General features: G+C 40.4%; 1 protein-coding gene across 5 annotated transcripts in view; it reads right to left on the reverse strand.

Moving 5' to 3' along the window:
- Positions 1 to 21186, reverse strand: part of LOC116995671 (diacylglycerol kinase iota) — a 117849-nt gene that overhangs the window by 18690 nt on the left and 77973 nt on the right. For all 5 annotated transcript variants that reach the window (XM_033058553.1, XM_033058552.1, XM_042779216.1 and 2 more), the window contains one exon: positions 9267 to 9292. In XM_033058553.1, the coding sequence (XP_032914444.1) occupies positions 9267 to 9292 (26 nt within the window). The remainder of the gene's footprint in view (positions 1 to 9266; positions 9293 to 21186) is intronic.

A 21186-nucleotide genomic window follows, 5' to 3' on the forward strand; every position in this document is an offset into this window, starting at 1 on the left:
GCTGCAAAGTCAATCATTAAAGAAGGAGTGAAGTATTCATATTCCATAATTTCAGAGCCTGCAAGATGCCTGAGAGGTCTCACAGGCTTGCTTGACTGGTCAGAAGAGAAAATAACTCTTCATAGAAAATAACCTGGTTTGCCCTGCAACCATTCATGTTGTGATCCACAGACTAAAGAAGCTCTAGAGAAAATGATCTCCAACTTTCAGCACCTAAAAGTCAAACCAAGGCAGAGCACAGATCCTGCAGAATGACATGATGCCATGAGACATGTCTGATCACCTCCAGAAATGGCAACCTAAGAGCAAAATTGGAGGTCCTCTTTTAAGATTTTCCAAAGTGTGATACTCCTAGCACCAAGCAATGCTCATGATCTTGGAAATGTCAGTTCATCATATAACGCACAGGTGCAGAATGTGAACATCTCATAAATGTAAGGACTGACAAAGACAGACCCACAACTGCAGCACATCAGAAGAATACAAAAGGAGAGGGGCAGAAGTCATCACCATCACCTTGCTCACTTCAGAAGCCATGAAAATTCAGAGAAGAATCACAAGCAAGGAAAAACCTCAAACAGCTACTCCTTCCTGGATGCTCTGCAGAAAAATTTTCTCCTAATTGCAAAGCTGCTGATCAGCTTAACACCAAGGACAGACACAGGGCTGATCGCTAGGTTACCATCACACAAACTTTGCTGCTAAAACACTTTCAGAAAGAACAGGAAGAAAAAGGTTCTTCTAAAATATTGTAAGTAGCACCTCAGCATCACAAGGTTCTTTGCTTAAAGTAGGTTGACATGGAAGATTAAGTAAGTTAGTTGAATAATCATTAGTGAGACAGAGGAGATGGTCTGCACTGGGAAGAACCTCAAAGAACAGGGTAGTTCTACAGCCTGCCACTGTCAGCAGTACAGGGGTAATGTGTCTTTTCACTTGAGTAAAAGCTCATAATCATAAATATCCTCCAGATTTTATTAGTCAGATTGCACACCTGATCTGACTCTTCCAATGCTGTATTTGAACCCACTACTTCTGTACCAACTAAGTCACAAGGAATGCTGATAAAAATGTACAGCGACTTTGAAGTTTTCAACATTTACAAGCAACTCTTTAATGAAGATCTAAAAATTATGACTGAAGGGAGCAGAATTATTTAAAACTATGTTATAAAGTATAAGTACCACACCAAGGAGTTGTCACATTCATGATCAAAACGCAGGCAATTACAGATCTATGAATGCAATGCAGTGTGACAGCAGAGTATTATTTGCAATAACTTAATACCAGGGTATCAATGCATCTAATCAGATTATGACAATATTTAAGCACATGGGAAACTATGGCAGAATTCAGCTACCATAACTCCAACCTGGTTGGAGGAGGTTGACCAAACTGATTTGTTGGGTGACATCCCTGCCCATGGCAGGGGAGTTGGAACTAGGTGTTCTTTAAGGTTTCTTCCAATCCAAAGCATTCTATGATTCTTTGATCTCAAGCAGAATCAGGGCTCACACAACCTTTAGCTCTTTCAGAAGACACAGTAAGACAGTTGATAATCTGATTAGCCCCCTGCAGAAATCTCATTTAACAGACAATGCCTGCATCTGTCCAGCTCTTTCTAAGACACATCTAATGCACTGATTCAGCATTTGGAATTGATATGCCATCAGCCTTTAAGTGCTGAATGCTTCTTACTGGATGGAGGCAGCAAATTAAAAAAAAAAAAAAAAAAAAAGAGCTTTGGCGTGGAGGGCCCAGAATTAGTGACAGTGTTCACCACCATCTCCCAATAGAGTGCTCAGGGGAACTCTTAAGGGATACCTCATAAAATACTGCCTAGTTCAAACCTTGTAGAGCTGATAATGAAGAAGAAACTATAGGAGGTGACATCAGATTTTTGAGAGTTATTAAACTTAACTGGGACTGTCATTAGCTTCCAAAACATCTCCAATCCTTTATTGCTGTTTTAGTCTTTGTGTAATTCAGAGAGTCAGAAATTTAAAGTAATTACTGCTTTACACATTGAGAAGTTAAAAGCTGACCCTGATTAGAAGAGTACTTTTACACAGCTGGAGTGTTCTGAGCTGTTAAAGATCAGCATTACAGAAAAGATAACAAAAGGAGCCCTTGGGGTTTATTTTTCACTAGTTTTACAGAAATCAATAATAACTTCTATTTTAATCACTTCAAAAGCTATGCTCTCAAAAGACTGGAGTCCATATAGATTATCATTTGGAAATACACTCTTTTCTCTGTAAACAACAATTTGATCATAAAAGCTTTATGACAAACTGGTAGTAATATAACTTACAGAGAAATGTACAGAATGGATTTTTTTCTACTCTAGCCATGATCCTCAGCCTTGACCTGCAGATGACAAGGGTGAGGGGTACCACAGGGAATTGTTTGGTGAATTACTTCCATTCTGAGAGGACTGGCACTTAACATAAACAGGCACTTAAGATAAAATGCAGTGAATTTGCTTGGTGTTTCTGAAGGGCCTGCCAGCATAAAACAATTTTAGGGATCCATGAAGAGAAGTTGCAAATCTCTGCACTTGAGCTTTTGCAAAATCTTTAGCCCTTTCCAACATTTTACCTGCTTTTAAAGTTACAGAAAGAAAAACAAACCACCTATAAAATACACATGGCAAACTGTCTACATAATTGAGAAATTAAATTATGAAACTAATAACCTTTGTTGGAATGACTGTGAGCTCACATGTCTTTGATCTACAGACAATCTCAAGCCTCACTAAAGCTGATGATGCTTAAATATTTCCTTTGAAGATAAGCTGAGTAAAAGGAGCAATTAGGTTTTTCTTCATGTGTTTTATGCACCTGCAAGTAGTGGAAGTGACAACTGAAGACCATGAAAAAAATTAAACAGAAATTAAACCTTGCAGGTTAAGGGGTCTTTTAGATCCTGGCAAATTATTTTAAAAATTAAAAATTTAAAAATCCAGAAACTTCTGTATTAACTGAAAAAGTACCTTACATCAAACAGGGAATGAAAAAAGCTTCCTGAACTTGCTAGAGGAGTTCTACCTCAGCCCAAACACAGCATAAGAAGCATAATAGAAACAAGACAGCAAAAAATACATACAGTTTAGAGGTTTTCTGCCTAAATCATAATATCTCTTCTGCTGAATAAAGATTGATTTTTAATTTTTTTTTCAAAATGTATCTGTTTGCTGCCACTGCCCTAAAGAAACAGGTGTTAAACAAGGGCTCTCCACAGTTTTTTCAGATTGTCAAAAGTCTTGGGCTTCTTACGGAACCTGAAGGCAACACCACCAGTCTAGGCAGCTCCCAGCAGCTCTGCTGAGAGGCAATATTCCCATGGAGGACAACCTAACAAAGAGCCTGAGAGCTCAAAATACCCCCAAGAGACCAAGAAAACTGAGAGTGCAGCAACCTGCTGCAACCAAGAGCTCAGCAGCACATCAGCTGAGCAGCAGCCAGGCACACACACACAGATCTGGTGACTGGGGTATGACAAAGCCTTCACACAGCATCTTGAACTGTTTCATCTGGACAGGAAAACACGCATAAGCACACATCCTCTTGCGGTTTGGGAGACACACTTTTGAAGTCTTCTGGCCCTCTGAATTAGTCATGCCTCAGTAACATCTATTTCTAGGGTTTCACAGAAGTAGAAAAGCCTTCTAAATATTTGAGGGCTGTCCTTTAGTTACAAAAGCACTGCTTCCCATGCAGATTTAGAGAACTGACAGTTCTGATTGCACATGTTTGCCTAAATTGTGATTAAAAATAAAAAATTAACATGGAAAAAAAAATCAATCATTACTCAGGTGGCTATAAATATGCACTGTGAACATTTACCTCTTAAGAAATTTAAATTCCAACAACTGCACCAAACACTTGTAAGGGAGAAGGAGAGAGGGAAAGGCAAAAATAGGCACCCATGCTTGCTGAAGGGAAAGAAAAGCTAAATTCTTGCTTACACAGAAGTCCCTTCATACAACTCTGGAAGGGTAAAGAGGCTTTCAAGCAGATGTAAATTGCACTCAAGCTGCCTTTAAAGCCACATTTTCACTCAGACCAGTTTAAAGCTACTTTGATGCCAATTAGAGTCCAACCTGAATTGTTTATGTGCCATGACTGCAGAGCTGAGAGAGCAGTTGATAGTTAGGAGTGGAAGTATTCAGACCCTAATGCTGAAGTTTTGCTGCAAGACCATTTAATTCAGATTTACAAAAGGAAATGATGGTTAAAAAAAAAAAAAAAAAAGGACTTCCCCTGTAAATAGTTCAGAATCCCAAAGAAAAGTCACAGACAAACTAAGCACCATCTGGCTCACAGCATCACTTTTTTGCCTTCCTTTTCCCTTCCACCATTTTTATTTTTAAGCCAAGGCAACAATTAATGTCATTCTCAGGAGTGATGCAGTAGGAAAAAAGTCTGTGATGAAGTGAGAATGCAAGGCAGGGAAGACTTTGGCTGACTAATGCAGTAATTTCATCAACAGAGTGGCATTACCTTGGCAGAAAGAGAATTCTAGGTAAAATAATTAAGCTGTGGTTTATTTTTAATTTAAAAATAAATAGGACAGCAAAAAAGTAGCATTGTGGGCCACACTGTTCCTGTTCTCTGGCCTTGTGGATCACAAGCATTCTTTCAGGTTTTTGCCACTGCAACACTGGCGGCAGTGCCTTTGCCTGGCAATATCTAAGCAACTCTACCTCAAAAAGCTAGGGTTCACAGAAGGACTAAATAATCCAAAATTCAGTTCAAGAATAATTTTTCTAGCTAAGCTCTTCAGCAGGTGAGGTGATTGCCACTCTTATCTGACCATGAGCAACCTCCATCAGAAAACAAAACAGAAGCAAAGTAGGTTGCAAGGTTACCCAGGGCTTCTGCTTTAAAACAAGTACTGAGATTCAGACAACACATGCCTTACTCATACTTCCTCCAGAGGGGAGAAGGATAATGGCAGTGGACATTGTGAAGTAAATGTCTGTTTTCATCTATGACTGATTCAGATGCCCAAATCTGCCAGACATCTCCCCTCATCTCAGCTGACCCCTCAGGCTGCCTGGATATGATGAGAGGTAGGGTGTAGGGACCTTTTAAATGTTTTATCCAGAAAGGACTCCCTCAGCCCTAGACATGTGCTTTCACAGAATGCTTTCTCTTGCCAGGGGGACCCTGGGTCTGCATCAATACCAGCCTCTGCTGAGCTGAGAAGCAAATGAACAAACCCAGAGCAGATCCCCAAGGCATCACTGGCTCAGCCGGCCACAGAAACTTCCAAAACACTGTCCAAGAGGGCTTCCCAAAGCGGCTAATTAATCAAGATAAATACCTGCATTCAGAAGCCTCCCTCCAGCCCCGCCCATACTCTCTAATTTTTACAGAGAAAGCATTCCAAAACATCTCAATTTGTTGCTGGGTGAACAGCTGCAGCATCACCGTGAAGAATACAGTGTCTTCACTCTCTCTTTGAAGGAATCTGGTGTACAAAACAGCCATTTTTTTAAATCTTTGAGATGTTTGGATTCATCTGCAGAACCCTGCTCATCCCTTTAGTCAGTATGGCAGAGTGTTTCCAAACTCTAGAAGAGAACACCCCTGTGCAGACTGTGACTATCAAGATTATTGGAGGCTCCAGGAAGAAGAAAGGAGGCTAAGAGAGTGAAGTCTGCATTCCCACAGGTCACCATGGGTAACAGGAAATCCCATCTATGGGAGGTTCCAGGAAGTGTTATTCCTTCTTGTGCTATTTTCTGGGATTCCTGCAACAATCGTCCTCCTTGCACGTGTTAGGTTTCCTCTCTTTAACAGAGCAGGCTGTGCTGGAGCAAATACCAGAGTGTACAGAACACTCTGCCTGCAAGGCAGGAACAGATACTGCACAGCAAAGCATTTTCCTGTGTGGGATGAAGCCACCACTGCCTTCCATGCACAGACATGATCAGTCCCTTCCTTATAAATCAGATAGCAGCTCTCTCTATTCAGAAGGATATCCAGAGACAGAATTACACCTCCCACCTAAAAGTTCCAGTTTGAACCCATGCCAAGCAATCCCTGTAGAAATTTTTTTCTAATAGAGGCTAATTTAAAAGTCACAATTATAAACTCAATTCACTTCTAATGCACTCCTGGCTCTACATCTCTAAACCACTCCTAGGTGTAGGATATCCAGGCTGGATGAGTCCAAGTCATGGAATGACTCCATGGCATGGAGCCAGTGTCTAGCAGAATCTGAAAGACCTTTGAGTGTTGCTATTTGTCTTTTCAAGCAGAAAACCCATCCTTTATCTCAATCTCTTGTATAATATTATTACTTTGTAATAACTAGCTGTCTTCAAAATTGCTCCATTGAATATATTTCTCTCTTGTCTTAATTTCTCAGTTGTCCCCTACTCTCTCATAAATTTTGAATCTACTGCAAACAAAATGCCCAAAACCACAAACCCTAAATCAGAGAAATTATGCTGATGCAACAAAACCACATGTCTGCTGGAAGCAAACAAGGCAAAAAGCCCAATTTCACTGGTTTATAGGGAAATAAGTAGGACAGTAGTCTCTTGTCTCCTGATCAGAATGCAACTCAGATGTGTAAGGATTAAGCTTGGTTGACTGCTACTTGAGGTGCATTAGTACAGCTACTTAAAACTGAGTAATTCCATCAAAGGCAAGGTTCCTCTGTTTGAAGTCAGACACACAAATATTGAGCAGCATCAGGTTCAAGTTACCATGACATGAATAACACACCAATGTCCCTACACCATTAACAGCAACACTCCAGAGTTTGCTGAGTATTTTTCAGAATGCTTGATATGAAAATAGAACTCAATGTACTCTTTTTAAGGCCATTTCCTTCAATTGCTCACATGATGACGAAGGATCAACCCAAACATACAAGGTAAACAAAGAATAGTAGAGAGAACCTAACTTTAGCCAGATGAAACTACAGATATGAATATTTAATGCAGATTTCTGCAAGGTGGGTGTAAATAGGGGTGGGCAGGGCATGATCAAGTGTAGACACAAAATACGGTGCAGCTCTGATAGGTACTGGGTGAATGAAGGGTTTGGTAAACCTCAACCAATCACCCAATGATAACCAGACAACAAATGTGCACTGGATAACCAGGCAATCACTGGAAAGTGGCAACACAATGGCATTAGACAATGTCAGAAGTCTGCATTCGCACCCCACTGGTGCACTTCTTCAAGAAACAATGGGTGCAATAACATCCAACAGCACCAGACCTCCTGAGCATATCCCCAGGACTTTTTATACAGCAAAAATAGAGCAGGTGATACCCTTCCCTAAGAGATGAGCTGCCCAGCCCTCCATCATGACATCTACCAGGCTCTATGACATCAATCCTGCGCTCCTGGCACTTGCCCGTTGTTGAGTCTCATCCAACCCCACGACACCCAAAGAGAAGCACTGACTTGGTCAAGGCCTTTCACTCTGCATTTCAGAAGAGGTTGCTTGTGAGAGAAAGGGAAGAAGAGGCTATTGAGAGACGTTGATCAAACCTGAAAAGCCAAACCATGGCAGCAGATGGTAGATGGCAAACAGGAAGGTTTTGTAAAAAACTAGAATAGTATAAAAATAGTGGAAAGAAGGAAAGCATTTTGACAGCATGAAATACTAACCTTTAGAGATACACAAGGAAATGCATATACACCGTCTGTTGCTCCATTAATAGATAAAGATGAAGCAATAGAGTAAATGCAAGGGAAATGAAATAGCAAGAGCAGCCCATCACTAACAAGTTTATGCACTGAGATGCAGCTTGAATCCAGGTCTTGAAATAGCATATTAAACCATAATGATTTCAAATCTCCTCTGAGAGTTGGAGACATGTTAACTTCTCACAAGTGTCCTGTACTGCATATTAGAAGCTGTGGCTGTAGTAAAAAGCAGATTAACTATTAAACAGGAGAACTCCATCTGTTTCACCAAATCAATGAGCTGTAAATCATAAAAATCTAATAGGGCACACCAGGAAATTAAACCTGTATACTTCTGCCACTCTCATCCTTTTATTTGTCACAGGATCTTCTGCTACCAGATGCTATGAATGTACTACATGGGCCAGATATATCTTCAGTTTGTTCATTTTTATGGCTTTCTTTACAACTTTTGTTACTGAGAAAGGACTCGCCAAGGAGATGGAAGAGAGTTTATTAAAGATGATATGTTTGACATCCATTACACCAGACTGAAGACCTTGGCTGGAGCCAAGGACAATGTAGGGTTGATACCTAACTAGTCACTCCACACTCCAAGTGAACATAGCTCAGTGACACATATCCAGGCTCAGATGTCCTTATACCTCTGCTTGCAATGGTCCTTACTATTCCCATCTGGAACTTTCTTGAGTAATGCTTATGGTACTGGCCAGAAAATGTTCTGATTGTGTGACTGCATACAAATTGGGTGCCAGAAGAAAATAGATATTTAGTTTTTGGACAAAAATAGTATTCCCTGTTCAGAGCCACATGATGAAGTTTCTGCTCTCTTGCAGTCTCCCTTTTTTTGTTCCTCACTCCTTGTACAACTCTGGTCGTGCAATTACCACCCCTTCATAGTATGTCTCTGGATTTCAGTACCAGTGTAGCCATTTATTCATGCACTTTAGATGGACTTCAGTTTGCCACGTTATTAAGCAGCTGGTCACCACAAACTTCCTCTTTAGTTCATAGGGAAAGATCAGATCCTTCAAGTCTCCCTCACAGCAAGCATATTGCCATAACCTACAACTCCTGCTACTCAAGCTGTGAGATTTTTCCATGTAGAAGAGCCTAGCTGCACTAAATTCCGTACAGTCCTACTAAACTGACTTTACTGGTAACCCAAGATAATGTGTGTTCAAGCCTTTAAAACACAATGCACTCTCCTCTCAGTGACAAAGATGTTGTCCTATGAGAGTCATAAGAGGTGTGCTTATCTTTACAAAAGATAAGCATTTCGTCCTTTAAGCTACACATCATTTTCCACAGGTGAAGCTCTATACAGTTGGATGAATAAACTCTTGCAATAGTTCAATTTGATTAAGTAAGATTCATTTTACAAATAACAACTTCTGTCAGTCCCAATTAAACTAACTAAATGATCAAGTACTTAATGTCTAAGGGTGAACAAAATTTCATCAACATCAAAGCTTTGTTTTTATAAAAAACATTTTTCTCCACCATAACCATGCTAAAACAGTGCTTACTCGCTAGTCTTTGGTCTCATTTTTAATATGCTGTTAGTACCTATAAAACAGATCTTACCTTGATCTTCCGAAGAAACCGGTGACCTGGAATAAAACAACAAAATCCAGTCAATCCTTGGTTAAAAAAAAAAGGTCACAAATCAAGTTCAGTCTCAGTCTGGGGAATGGGATATAGAGTAATTTGAAGCTTTTATTCTTTATTCCTTAGAAGAGAGGACTGAAAGCCATCTGACTGAAAAAAAAAATAAAAATAGAGCTGAACAAGCCATCTAGCAGCAGATTCTGCAGGCCAGAGTGACCATATGGAGACACCTCTGTGAGGACTGATGCCAAGACTGTCTGTAGATACTTGGCAGAAACTCATCTGATACTTCCACTGCCAGGAGAAAACCTCACAACTAGGGATGGTAAAGGAAATAACATCTTGGCAGGAACTCATAGTCATTACAGTGGCCATTTTTTGCCATAAATCAGTGTATTGGTTGGCATAAAACAGTAGTTATATTTAATAACAATTCATGCCATCCTCACAAAAGTAACACAACAGATCAAATTTTCTGTAAGTACCAAAAAAACCAACCTACCAGCAGCAACACAAGTTATAGAATACCCTAACCAGTGGATAAGGACTCTGATAATACCCCAGGAGAGGGAAGGGTTATAAAACACTGGTGCCCTCTCAGTGTCCCTGCTGATAAAAGAAGAACCCCAATGAATTTCAGGGATTTGTGTCACAGTTCCCATCGCTAAGGATCATACTCCTCATGGGTTTGGTCATCATCTAGAACAAAGGAAAACAGAAGTACTGGTTCTCCATTCTTCCCTTTGCTGCTGTAGTGTGGCTTAGCAAAACTGAGGCTAACCATGGAGCTGAATCTGGGACGTACGTTCATTATTTAGACCAGACTGACAGCACACAGTCCAGTGGACTGGACCATTCCTCAGCACTTCCCCAGCTCAGATTCCAGTTGCATACACAGCCTTCCCACCCAAGTAACAATGTGTTTGCTCCTGCAGTGAGTGGGGCAACCCTTATTTCCTTTCCAAGATATTTAATTTCACAACAATGTACAAAAATAATAATTTAGAAAAGATTTTAAAATGTTACTGTTGCCAGCAAACAGATCAAAGACAACATAAGAAAAGCAGCCGCAGAGGGGCGAAGGGAAAAGAAGGAACAAAGGGGAAAAGAGCACATTTATATTTAACTGAGTCAGCAGGGGCTGAGAGCTGCAGGGGGGAAAAAAAAGTGAAGGAACCCTGGGTTAGAGGAATAAAGGAGCTGAGGATTGAGCCATGATCTCATTTCATAACAAGGGTTTGAAAATGAAGGTTGGGGGATTATAGTACATCAGAAGCAGATATGCAAATATGTAGATGTAAACAGGAAAAATTGAAAGAAAAGGAGGAAACTTTCCCGCCAAAGCACGTAAATTTTTTTGTTGTAAAATAGAAATTTGCAAATAAAGAGAGGAAAGAGTTAGAGCACAACTGGAGCAATGGTCACTGTGAAAATATCTGATTGCCTAATTAGGATTCCGGCTGCACAAGAAGCCAATGTGTCCATATGGATCAGAATTAATTAATCTGCTACTCCTATTAAAGGCTCTGATTGCTGCTGTACATTCTAAGCATGTATCATGCTCTGTGCCAGCCAGGCCAGCTCTGCCCTCACCCTTCAGCCACGTGTGTGGAGGTACAGCAGGAATGCAGGTAACCCAAAGGATTTAGCAGACACCACTAGAACGGTCCTGCTTTGACCAGTCAGTTACAGACTTTTGTCCTTAACTCCTAGAAGAATCCAGTCTGAAGATCAAAACCCACTGCATTTTCTACAAGGTTAAACAATGCCAAATGGGTCATATCAAGAGGTGACAATGTTTAAATACTTGAAAATATTTTTACATGCAAGAGTTGTGCAAGGTTCCTTGGCTCACGTATCCTGACTCTCCACTCATTGCTAATGCAGTATTCCACTGCATCAGCAGAATTTATTCCTTTGTTTTGTTTCTTGATTGCCCAGTTTCATCACCTTTCAGTTCTCTATCTGAAACAATAAAATAAACAAAGCCGATTATCCTACAATTTGGCTCTTCTTTATGCTTGGTAAAACAGATGTCATCAGTTCCTTAAAGCATCAACAGCAGAAGAGACACTATTACAATACCAATGACTTCTAAATTAAAACATTGATTGAAGGGAAGGATGAAAAATATGTTTATGCATACTTTGTGTGCCTAAAATTATTACATATTTTTCAAAATATTACCATCTTTTTGCTTTGTTGCATGCCTCAAATACAGTTTGCAAGAAATTTAGCACCACTACTGATGCTACTATCAGTGCTTTTATTTGAAAGGATCCATCAAATAACTGTGTAGCCTGGTATCCTGAGAAAATAAGGTTCATATAACCTTATTTATATCAGTTTCACCAGCTTCATATCAGTATCTTGATGTGTACTTATGCACCTCTGTCTCACCCTGATAAACTGAGCTTGTTGGCTCATTTCATCCCTTGTTAATTGACAGAGAGCCAATTCCTGCTTTCACACAGCAGGAAACAAAACAGCATAAGTTCAACTTTTCTGATGTCACAAAGAAAGGTTTTGAATATCCCAGCCACAGGAAAAGCCTCAATGAGATTTTCCACCACTGGAGATACCAAGGGCTCAACCACAATAAATTGGGCTTCCTTTGTTCCACTACTGACACAAAGTATTTTGGCACAGAGTGGAGAGGACTTTCAGCATCCTCCTACAATTCCGGACAATACAATTTAGCAAGGGGGAGGCTTTCCCAACTGCTCAAGTCCTGTCCTAATGACACCATGGGGATTCTTGTTTGTAGCAATGATGGAAGTAGGTAGAGACTGTGGAAACCTTCACACTAACTAAAATGGGGCATTTTATACACGGACTCGTCCACCCCATGCTTATGACAGGCTCTAAGGGAGGAAAGAGAGAAAGCCTAATGACCTGCTCTAAACCACATCCACTCACTCCTCAGCCACAGGGGGCTTTCCTGACAGGAAAAAAAATCCAGTAGATGCTCATATTTCCGGTCACACATCTTTCTCTCAGGTCTGTAAGAAGTGTGAGAGATATACTGTGGCAGCACTGGTCACCAGACAGGTGTTCCAAGAAGGAAGGATTCTTATCTGCTAACATCCACACAGGAACCATCTGTCTAGTGTCAGCTACCCTCCCAATACGATCTTGGCTATGTGTTTTACTGTCATAAAGAAGCAAGTTATCATCTTCACAGCCTCCATGCCTTAAAAAAAATTAAAGACAAGTCAGAGATACTTCAGAAAAACTAATATGCTGTCAAGAGCTGTGGCCTCACCTGGGTCAAAACACTTTGCCAAATGACATCTTGAAGAGATTTTCATTTGGTTAAACAAAAGAGAAAAAATCTTCAGGAAAAGGTTCAGGCACTTCAACATCCTGTTCTTGGCCATTTCAGAATGGAATAACTTTTTTCTTATATGTGTATATATATATATACACACACACATATACATACATCAGCTGGGTTTTTCTTCTGGTTTTACCTTGGTGTAAGATTAACTTATCGAAAGAAGGGGCCACCATTTCCCCAAGAGAGTAAAGGCAGGCCACATTATCTGGGACTGGCTACATCTCCAGACTAATGAGATTCAATTATCTCTTCTACCATTTTCCCCTTGCATAACTGAAACTGGGGAGCCTGATTTCATATATTTTCACCAAAGGCTTCAATCTGACTTTCCTCCTACTCCGGTTTTACAAGTATCTATTGTTGCAGCAGATACTTAGAGTAAAGATATGTTTCTGTGATAGGGTAGAGGATCAGAAGAGAGGAGGAGAAAAAGCACATTGTCAAGAAAGGTCTTATCACCTCTGTTTGCTTTCCATGCTGCTCATAGCCCTCCTTTCTTACAGGTCCTGCAGCAGTGTTCTCCTGTTGCACAGTGGCAAAGCAATACCCTTTGGGCTTTACATAAAACCTGCAAGCATCTTCCAGAAATCCAGGTACACATATTTAGAAATGTATTAAAAAGGTATAAAAATGGTGTAAAAAACGCCTGATCATGCATACACTAGATGGATCCAGCAAATTGGAATACTTACAATATTGAAGGCATGAGACCTGCCCACCTAAAACTGCAACAGGCCTCCAAGTTCACCGTCTGATCCAAAGCTCACTGGATTTTTTCCACCCACTCTTGCAGGGATTGAATGAATTGCTGCAGAAATCTAATCCTCAGTATAGCCAAGGCAGTCTTCAGTACCACACAAGCCTCTCTCAAAGAGCAAAACTGTCAGAGCTGTTTCCAAGTGCACTCCCCAATGTGCAAACACCAGGTTTGTTCAGCACTAGGTGGGCAGAAGAAGGAATATTCATTTCTAAGGAGGGAAGTGCAGGGAATGTCACAATTTTGAGCCCGGTCAACTGAGACTAAGGAACCTAGAGATACACAGTCAGACTCCAGGAGATTAATTATAACAAAATTTCAGCAAATGAGTACATTATTCATGAAGACAAAAGCCTCTGGAGAAACAAACTTGGAGCTGATGTAAAGCAGCTATTTTAATCAATAAACCTGTAGCAGAAACCATCTGCACCAGGCCTATTTAAAACCAGCCATTAAATATTTAAAGGCCAAATAACAATCTCAATGCAGCAATTCTACTGGGGCTTATGACCATTAAATCTTTTTTCCTGCTTAAGGTATATATTTCTACAAACTTTCTAATTCAGTCTAACAGCTACCTGTGACAAGGGGAGAGGAAGAGCTGTCAAGTTAAACCCATTCCTTCTCATTTTGCCAGTGCATCTCTTAAAAATCAAAAGTGGCATCCTTGTTGGGATTTATTCACATATCTCCTGATTGCAAATGAAGAAAAATTTTAGCATATCAAGTACTTTTAAAATATATGCGAGGAAACCCTCTCATTCAGCAATTTATATAAATACCTCTGTAACTGTGAGTCCCCTGCAGTCCCCCCAGCTGCAAACAGTACATCATTTTACGAGTAGGAAAGCAGAACTGCTTGCTTTCCTGGTCCCTGACCAGACAGTGCTTTTCTGCCATGGCACTTGATGAAAAATAAAAATCTAAGAATTTCTGAGAGCTTCCCCACACTTTCACTTTGACCCTCTACATGCCCAGATCAGAGTGACCATGAGAGGCTGGAGAAGAAAAGCAAGTTCAGCATAGGTAAATGCAAAGTCCTGCACCCCTCAGGGGAGTAAACCCATGAAACAAGACAGGCTGGGGGGGTCTAACACCTGAGAACAGCTTTTAGAACGAGTGCCTGATGTTAGCAGAGTACAAGCTGAACATCTGTCAGCAGAGCTCCCTGTGATGGAAAGGGCCAATGACACACTGAGCTGTATTTGCTAGAGCAGAGCCATAAAGTAAATGGAAGTGGGTTTTGACCCTCTAGTCAGTGCTTGTGAGACTTGGGAACAAGACAGGTCCTGACAAATTGGACTGAGTTCCAGAAAGTGCTGCAGAGGTGGTGTAGGCATAGGAGGACAGGCTGTGGAGGCTGGATTCGTTCAGTAAGAAGAGAAGGTTTGGGCAAAATTGAATTGCTGCCTTCAACTACTTAATAGGAAAGGATAGAGAAGACAGAGTCTGCCTGAAGAAGGAAGCAACAGTCACAAGCTGGCACATGGGAAATTCAGATGGGATGTTAGGAGAAAAAAAATTTACCACGTGGATGATCAAAGAGAAGAACACACTGTGTAAAGAGACTGTTGAATCTCCAGTTTTTCAGATGTTCAAAACTAATTTGAAAAAGGCTCTGAACTTCATCTAGCTGGATCTATTCTGAAGATTTGCATTAGATGACATACAGAGTCCTTCCCAACTCAAGTTTTTCTGCAATTCTTTAAGTCTCTCTACAGAACTTTCTGCCTTTACTACCCCATTTTTCCTGTCATTCTTACCTCTCAAATATTTCTCATAGACAATGGCCATACTGTCTCACATCCATGGGAAAATGCTGGCCAGCAAAGCCCCAGAATCTAAGAAATTCCATTCAAGTTACTTATTAGTTTGAAGGAATCTGTTTGGACATATCCTGTAATCTGCAATGACAATCTAGTGACAAACACTAGAGAGATTATTCTTTCCTAATGCTGCTGAAGGACAAGACCAATACTAATTCCAGCATCTCTAACTTCCTTCAGCAGTCTCCATCTCTACCTGCACAGCAACCACTGCCTCAGGCTGTTCACATGCAGTCCAGCATAAAGGAAAGAAATTGTGCTTCTCAGGGAAACAAGGGCAACTCAGATGTATTCCACACTGAGTCTTAGGTATGTCAGTGTCCCCTATATTGTCACACATCTTTTTTCAATACCACTTAACTTTTTCTCTCTTACCATTGCTCTGTCCACTGTGGAATGTTTTAATGAAGACTTGTAACACCACAATGCAGCCATCCCTGAAGCTGTACTGACACCCAGAGGAGTTGTCTGGGAATTGCTGCTTAAAAAGGGAATAGATTTTACTGCAAAATCAGATACAAACCCAAACATGTTTATCGTTAATTTTTTAAAAAGAGAAGAAAGATAGAGAAATGTTCTATTAAGTTCATCTTGGATAAGATAGCTCCACCTCAAAACATGACCTGAGCAAGCTGGCTTGGTGTTTACTTGAAAAAGAAGGTATTTCCAAATGAGCAGCAAGATCACGGTAGATTAGTCACAGTTTGTTTGGATTTGGTTTTCTGGTTTTTCTTTTTATAAATACCTGGCATTTCTTTTTCTTATCATCACATGGCACCAAAATATCTCAATGGAATGCAAGAAAATTATTTTGAAAAGGGCCTTATCCCAGCTTCTTTGAAATGCTCTTCTTCCATTTCCAGATTTTAATTAAATCTTAAAAATCCTCACTGACCTATAGAAATTGAGATTTAAGCATGCCACATAATGCTGTAGTGAAACAACAACCTGGATGTCAAGGGACTGGATGTTGTTTGACACAGGTCGTTATTAAGACCTGGAACATGGCTACATTTATGCACTTCCTTAGCATTCTGCATGAAATTTCAAGCATATCTGTTAGGTAACAAAACATCTGTCATTTCCTCAATGACAAATCAGCGCACTTTTACTTAATTCCAGGAAAAGATTAAAGCAGAGGCCACTTTGTTAGGACTTCAACTTCTATTTAACCCAGAGAAAGAAATTGTTTTGCTGAGCATGATGCCATGACAGCCCAATTTTGGGCACCTCAGGTATAACCTGTTCATAAGACACATCTCCACTTGGTCCTCAGGCTAGATGGAGGTGAAGCACATCAGTTGCTTGGTGTCTTGAGATACTACCTAGATAATTTCAGGCCACTTTGGGTTTCTAAACAATCCAGAAGCTATCCTAAATGGTGAGTTTGTTACAACAATGCAAACCAGTCACTTTTGAGAAACAGAATTTTGTTCCTGAAACACAAGAATCCCTCATAAACAGATTCTTGCAATTACGTTAAAGAAGTGGCCTGATTTTCACAAATGCTAAGCACTAAGAAACCCTCACTTTCCTGCCATCTTTTAAAAAATAATCTAAATATTAAAGAATAACCTTAGTTAATATGCATAACACGCAGATCCTAGGCAGAGCAGAACTGCTGAGCTGTTTACACCCCTGCTATAGACTAATTGATGGAGAATAAAACTTCTGTTGGGGGTTTCAGATACAGCTTTTGTGCTGCACTTTTAGATGTCTGGCACAGAAACAGGAAACCAGGAGTCAGGGTTACGCTGGCTCCAAGCCACATCTGGTTCTCTGATTTCAGCTCTTGGCATAATTTAGCCAGGCCCATCTGTCCCTGCTTGCCCATAGGCATCAGCACTGCCAGAAGCTCAGCAAGGCTCTGTGTTTTGGTCTTGCTCCCCTTGTATTTCCCTCCTTGCACACACCTCTGTGCCAGCGCTGTTAAACGCTGTTTCAACTACCAAGACAAAGCTGTGGGTTTTAATGGTCCTTTCCTATTGCAGAGGAGCAGCAGGCAAGCAGGGACAAATTGAATGTTTTTAAGCTTCCAAAAGTTTCTCTGCTCACCCAAGTCCTTTGGCAGGTGTGTTAAAAATGCACCGTGCCTCCTACACCCTGACACATAAGCCCAGAGCCAGGAGACTCGGACACTCACACTAGACATGCAAGAGAAAGGGCAGCTCTCTGCAGAGCAGCCATGCCAAGACACACATCCTGGGAAACAATGAATTTTCCAAGCAGCCCCAGTGAAGAATCTCCCTTTTGTTCCATGAGTTAAGTGAAGGCTCATTTTAGAATATTGTTCCCAGCCTCACCCAAACATTAATCTTTGCAAGTCTAAAATATTCCATTGCAAACCTCAAAGGATTACCTATTTTCACACAACTATCCTTTGTCTTTAGCTTTTTGTCACATGATGTTTTTCACATTTCCCAGTTTTCAGCCACAGCAGAAATACAAACATGAAGATATCTGAAGAATTATTAAAAGGTTTGGCTTTTTTGAGTTTAACACAGTCAACTCAGGCGAAGTAGTACTTCTGCATGATAGTTTAGAGCAGCTATTTTACCAAACTACACCTCTATTCTCTTTGAAAGCCTGTTAAACCAGAACTTAGGGATATGAACAGGAATAGAAATACAGTCTGAATGCATATAATGAGATGTCCAGGTGTGAAAGCTTGAACACAGTATGCAGCCCAATGTGTGTGTAATATATGTACAGGACTGTGTTTCTTCCCCGGGCTCTGAAGCTCAGTTTTGGCTTTGATAAGACAGCTTGGTACTGAGTGAGAACACATTAAGAACCAGCCTCCTCTCCAAGCAGATGGCAGCTCCTTATGGCAGGGACAGAGCACACGGACACAGGCTTGCTATTCCTGTGCAACGCTCAGAAAACTAGGACTGGGAGGTTTGGGTTTTGGTTTTTGTTGTTTTGGTTGGGTTTTTTCTTCCTTCAACTCTTACAAATGAGTAAGTACATATAAATACAGACATACATGTTGAAAACTCCAAGGTACACAACTTTTCCACCCTTGATTGGCTGGAGAATATTTGGTTTATATTTATAACAGTGCCTAAAGTAGACCCAGAAGAATATATCTTTCTGTCAATCATCCTTTATCATCCCACTAAACCTATCTACCCCCTTTTCCAGGACTTTTAACATCACTGTGGACTGTAGGTCTGTTGTTTCCAGTCCATGAAGCTGGAGACAAGGATATTCACATTCTACAGTGGCATTGTCAGATCCACTCTTGCTACCCTGCTCCTCCCAGGTACAGTTACCACCTGTCCAATGCTTGCAGGGAAAGCAGTAGGCCCTACAAATCAAATTATCAAATGTCATTTTCTTTTACCTAGACAAAAAGAAAATGAGATTATGAGAAGTTATTCTCTTGAAATATTCCTGCTTCTTTGCTGTAAAGCTGTTTTACTTCCCATAGAAGATTCTGCTTTGCAAACCAAGGACTAAAGTAGGCAGGCAAGGATAGAAGTAAAGGGGGAAAATAACACAGTTGTTAAAAAAAAGGAGAAAAGAGACTCTGCTGCTTCAGTCTTGGCTATCAGTCAGAGAGTGGAAAGCAGATTACTAGTTGTTATGGCAAACTTCTTAAAGGAAACCAAGGTGCCCAGCTATCTCTACTTTGACAACATCACTTTTTGTCCTTTAAATACACTCCAAAATAAAAACTTAAATTCCATGTAGAAAACCTGGCTTTGCTCCTTTGTCTACTGGAAAATATTCAGGAGGCATTTTCAAGCTAGGCGGCAGTTGACTTTTCAGCATTGGGGTAAGATGGCTCCTTTGTCAAGTACATGAGCATTCTGTTGCTTGAAGTTGCCCTAAGGAGAGGAGGAGAGCTGAATTGCTCGCCTTTCCCTTTTGGAAAGTGGGATGCCAGTCAAGAAGCCAGATCTCTCTAAAGAAGCCAATTTGTAGTCTCATCATGTGTGGGAGTGTTTTGCATTCCACTGTCTGTCAAAATAATTTGTCAGCAGGGTGAATTTCCTCAGCTATGCATCAGGTGTTGAAATGCCACAGAAGTCATTAAGAGGGGGCAGGTTGGTGAGAAAAGAGGAAGCTAAAATCCCACCCAATCCAGTCTGGGGAGCTAAATGCTGAATGATAAAATGCATTGGTAATAAATACTGATGAGGAAAAGAAAAAACACTGTACAGGATTACAGTACATGATGTGCTCCATTTCTGCCATCTATCAAAGGGTGGATGCACAAACCCACCTCACATGTGCCTACTGCCATTAAAACCCCTTGCCTCCACAGCAAAGGCTGGGGACTTCATTCTTGAAGAAAACACACACTCTTTGCATTGCATTCACATACATAAATAAGGTTACAGACATACAAATCTAAACAAAATTCTGATTTCTTCTTTTCCCAATTATGGTTGACAAGAGCAGAAGCAAAAGCTGTGTCTTACAGCTCAGTATTACCGGGCTGGGGTTGTCACAATAATGTGCAAGTACCAATTACTAATGACTGTTGCAGAAAATTTGAAGAAGTAAAACCCATGAATTTTCTACAGCCCAGTTCTCTGTAGATAAGCCACTACTTGACATTAGTGACATAAAAATTCTACTAACCAAAACAGAAGAAGAGATGATTAAATAAGGTTTTGCCCGTATGCAATAACCTAAAGACAACACCAGAAATTGCTGAAAGTTTGTGTTGGATAGTTTCCAGAACCACCTGATTCTCATCGTTTGCAAAGGTCCCTCAGGTCCAGTGCATGAGACCCCACAAAGCCATGGCTCATCCTCCTGACCTAGCAGGGCTTGTATATGGCAACACTTTCCTTTGTCCTGCTTTTGTGCCTTCAGACATCAGAACTTAATGCCAGGATCTTGCCATGCCCAGAACCATCTGTGAGATGGCACCACTCCAGCTGAAGTAGCCCAAAGCCTCTTGAATCCTGAGTTGAGAGCATATGTTCTCATGTTTCACCCACTCAGGATAAATCAAGAGCATATCTCATGCAGGCCAGTCTTTGCAAAGGTATTTTAATATGAACATTCCTCTCCATTCTCTCTCATTTTAGCATTGTTTTCCTCTCACAACCCTGCCTTTCTTCTACAGCTGAGTCAAGATGTGTCTACTGATCAGAAATGGCCAGAAGTCCCTGAATAATTCTTGCATTTTCCCCCTCTGAGAATCACCCAAAACAATGAACATGGCTAAGAACTTGATGTGTATAGAGAAATTAGATTCACAACAGAAGCTTAAAATACATTAAATTGTTTACCATACCTGTGCACTAGACTAAAAAAATTAACAGGTGCCATCCTTGTCAAAGAATTATTCATAAGTGGGGGTAAGGGAAGATTTATGTCATAGAGGAACTGAAGGAAGGTTTGCCTAATGGTGGATAAGTTGTAGTTTCTATCTGGTATGTGTATAAAATTTTAAGTATTGTGACTGCATCATGCTATCAAATAGCAAAAGTTTTAAAAATACAGGACAGTTGCATCAAAATGCATCACTTTATTCACACTCAGTCTCATGCAGGGAACTTGCCTTCCCTGCAAACAATTTTATTCATCTGCTGTACTCTTATAATTTATTTTTCTTTGCTTTCTTCAAAATTCTTTACCTATGAAACCCATGTTTACCTTCTTCTGAATAATTCTAAGTCCTCTTTACAACACTTTCCCTATTCTTTGAGTCTACTTCTTCCTTTCCAGTACAACCCCACCTTTTGGACATCACTTTCCCAACGAGAAGCTGAGTTGTTTCAGGCAAATCTCTCATGCTCCACTTTTAGGTAGTGAGAAAGATCTCTTACAAGTTATTTGTAAAAGTGTCCAAGACAACAGAAGAGAAAGAAAAGGGAGATTTGAGCAATAAAATAGACATTGCACTCTGTAATATTCAAGATCTATTATAAGGACTACAAAGGAGTGTACAGTAAAGGTAATGGTGATTTATGCCTTCACTAAAATAAGATTTGTTTGAAGCAGTCAGTA

Source organism: Catharus ustulatus, chromosome 4, assembly GCF_009819885.2.
Source record: "Catharus ustulatus isolate bCatUst1 chromosome 4, bCatUst1.pri.v2, whole genome shotgun sequence".
Taxonomy (NCBI): Eukaryota; Metazoa; Chordata; class Aves; order Passeriformes; family Turdidae; genus Catharus; species Catharus ustulatus.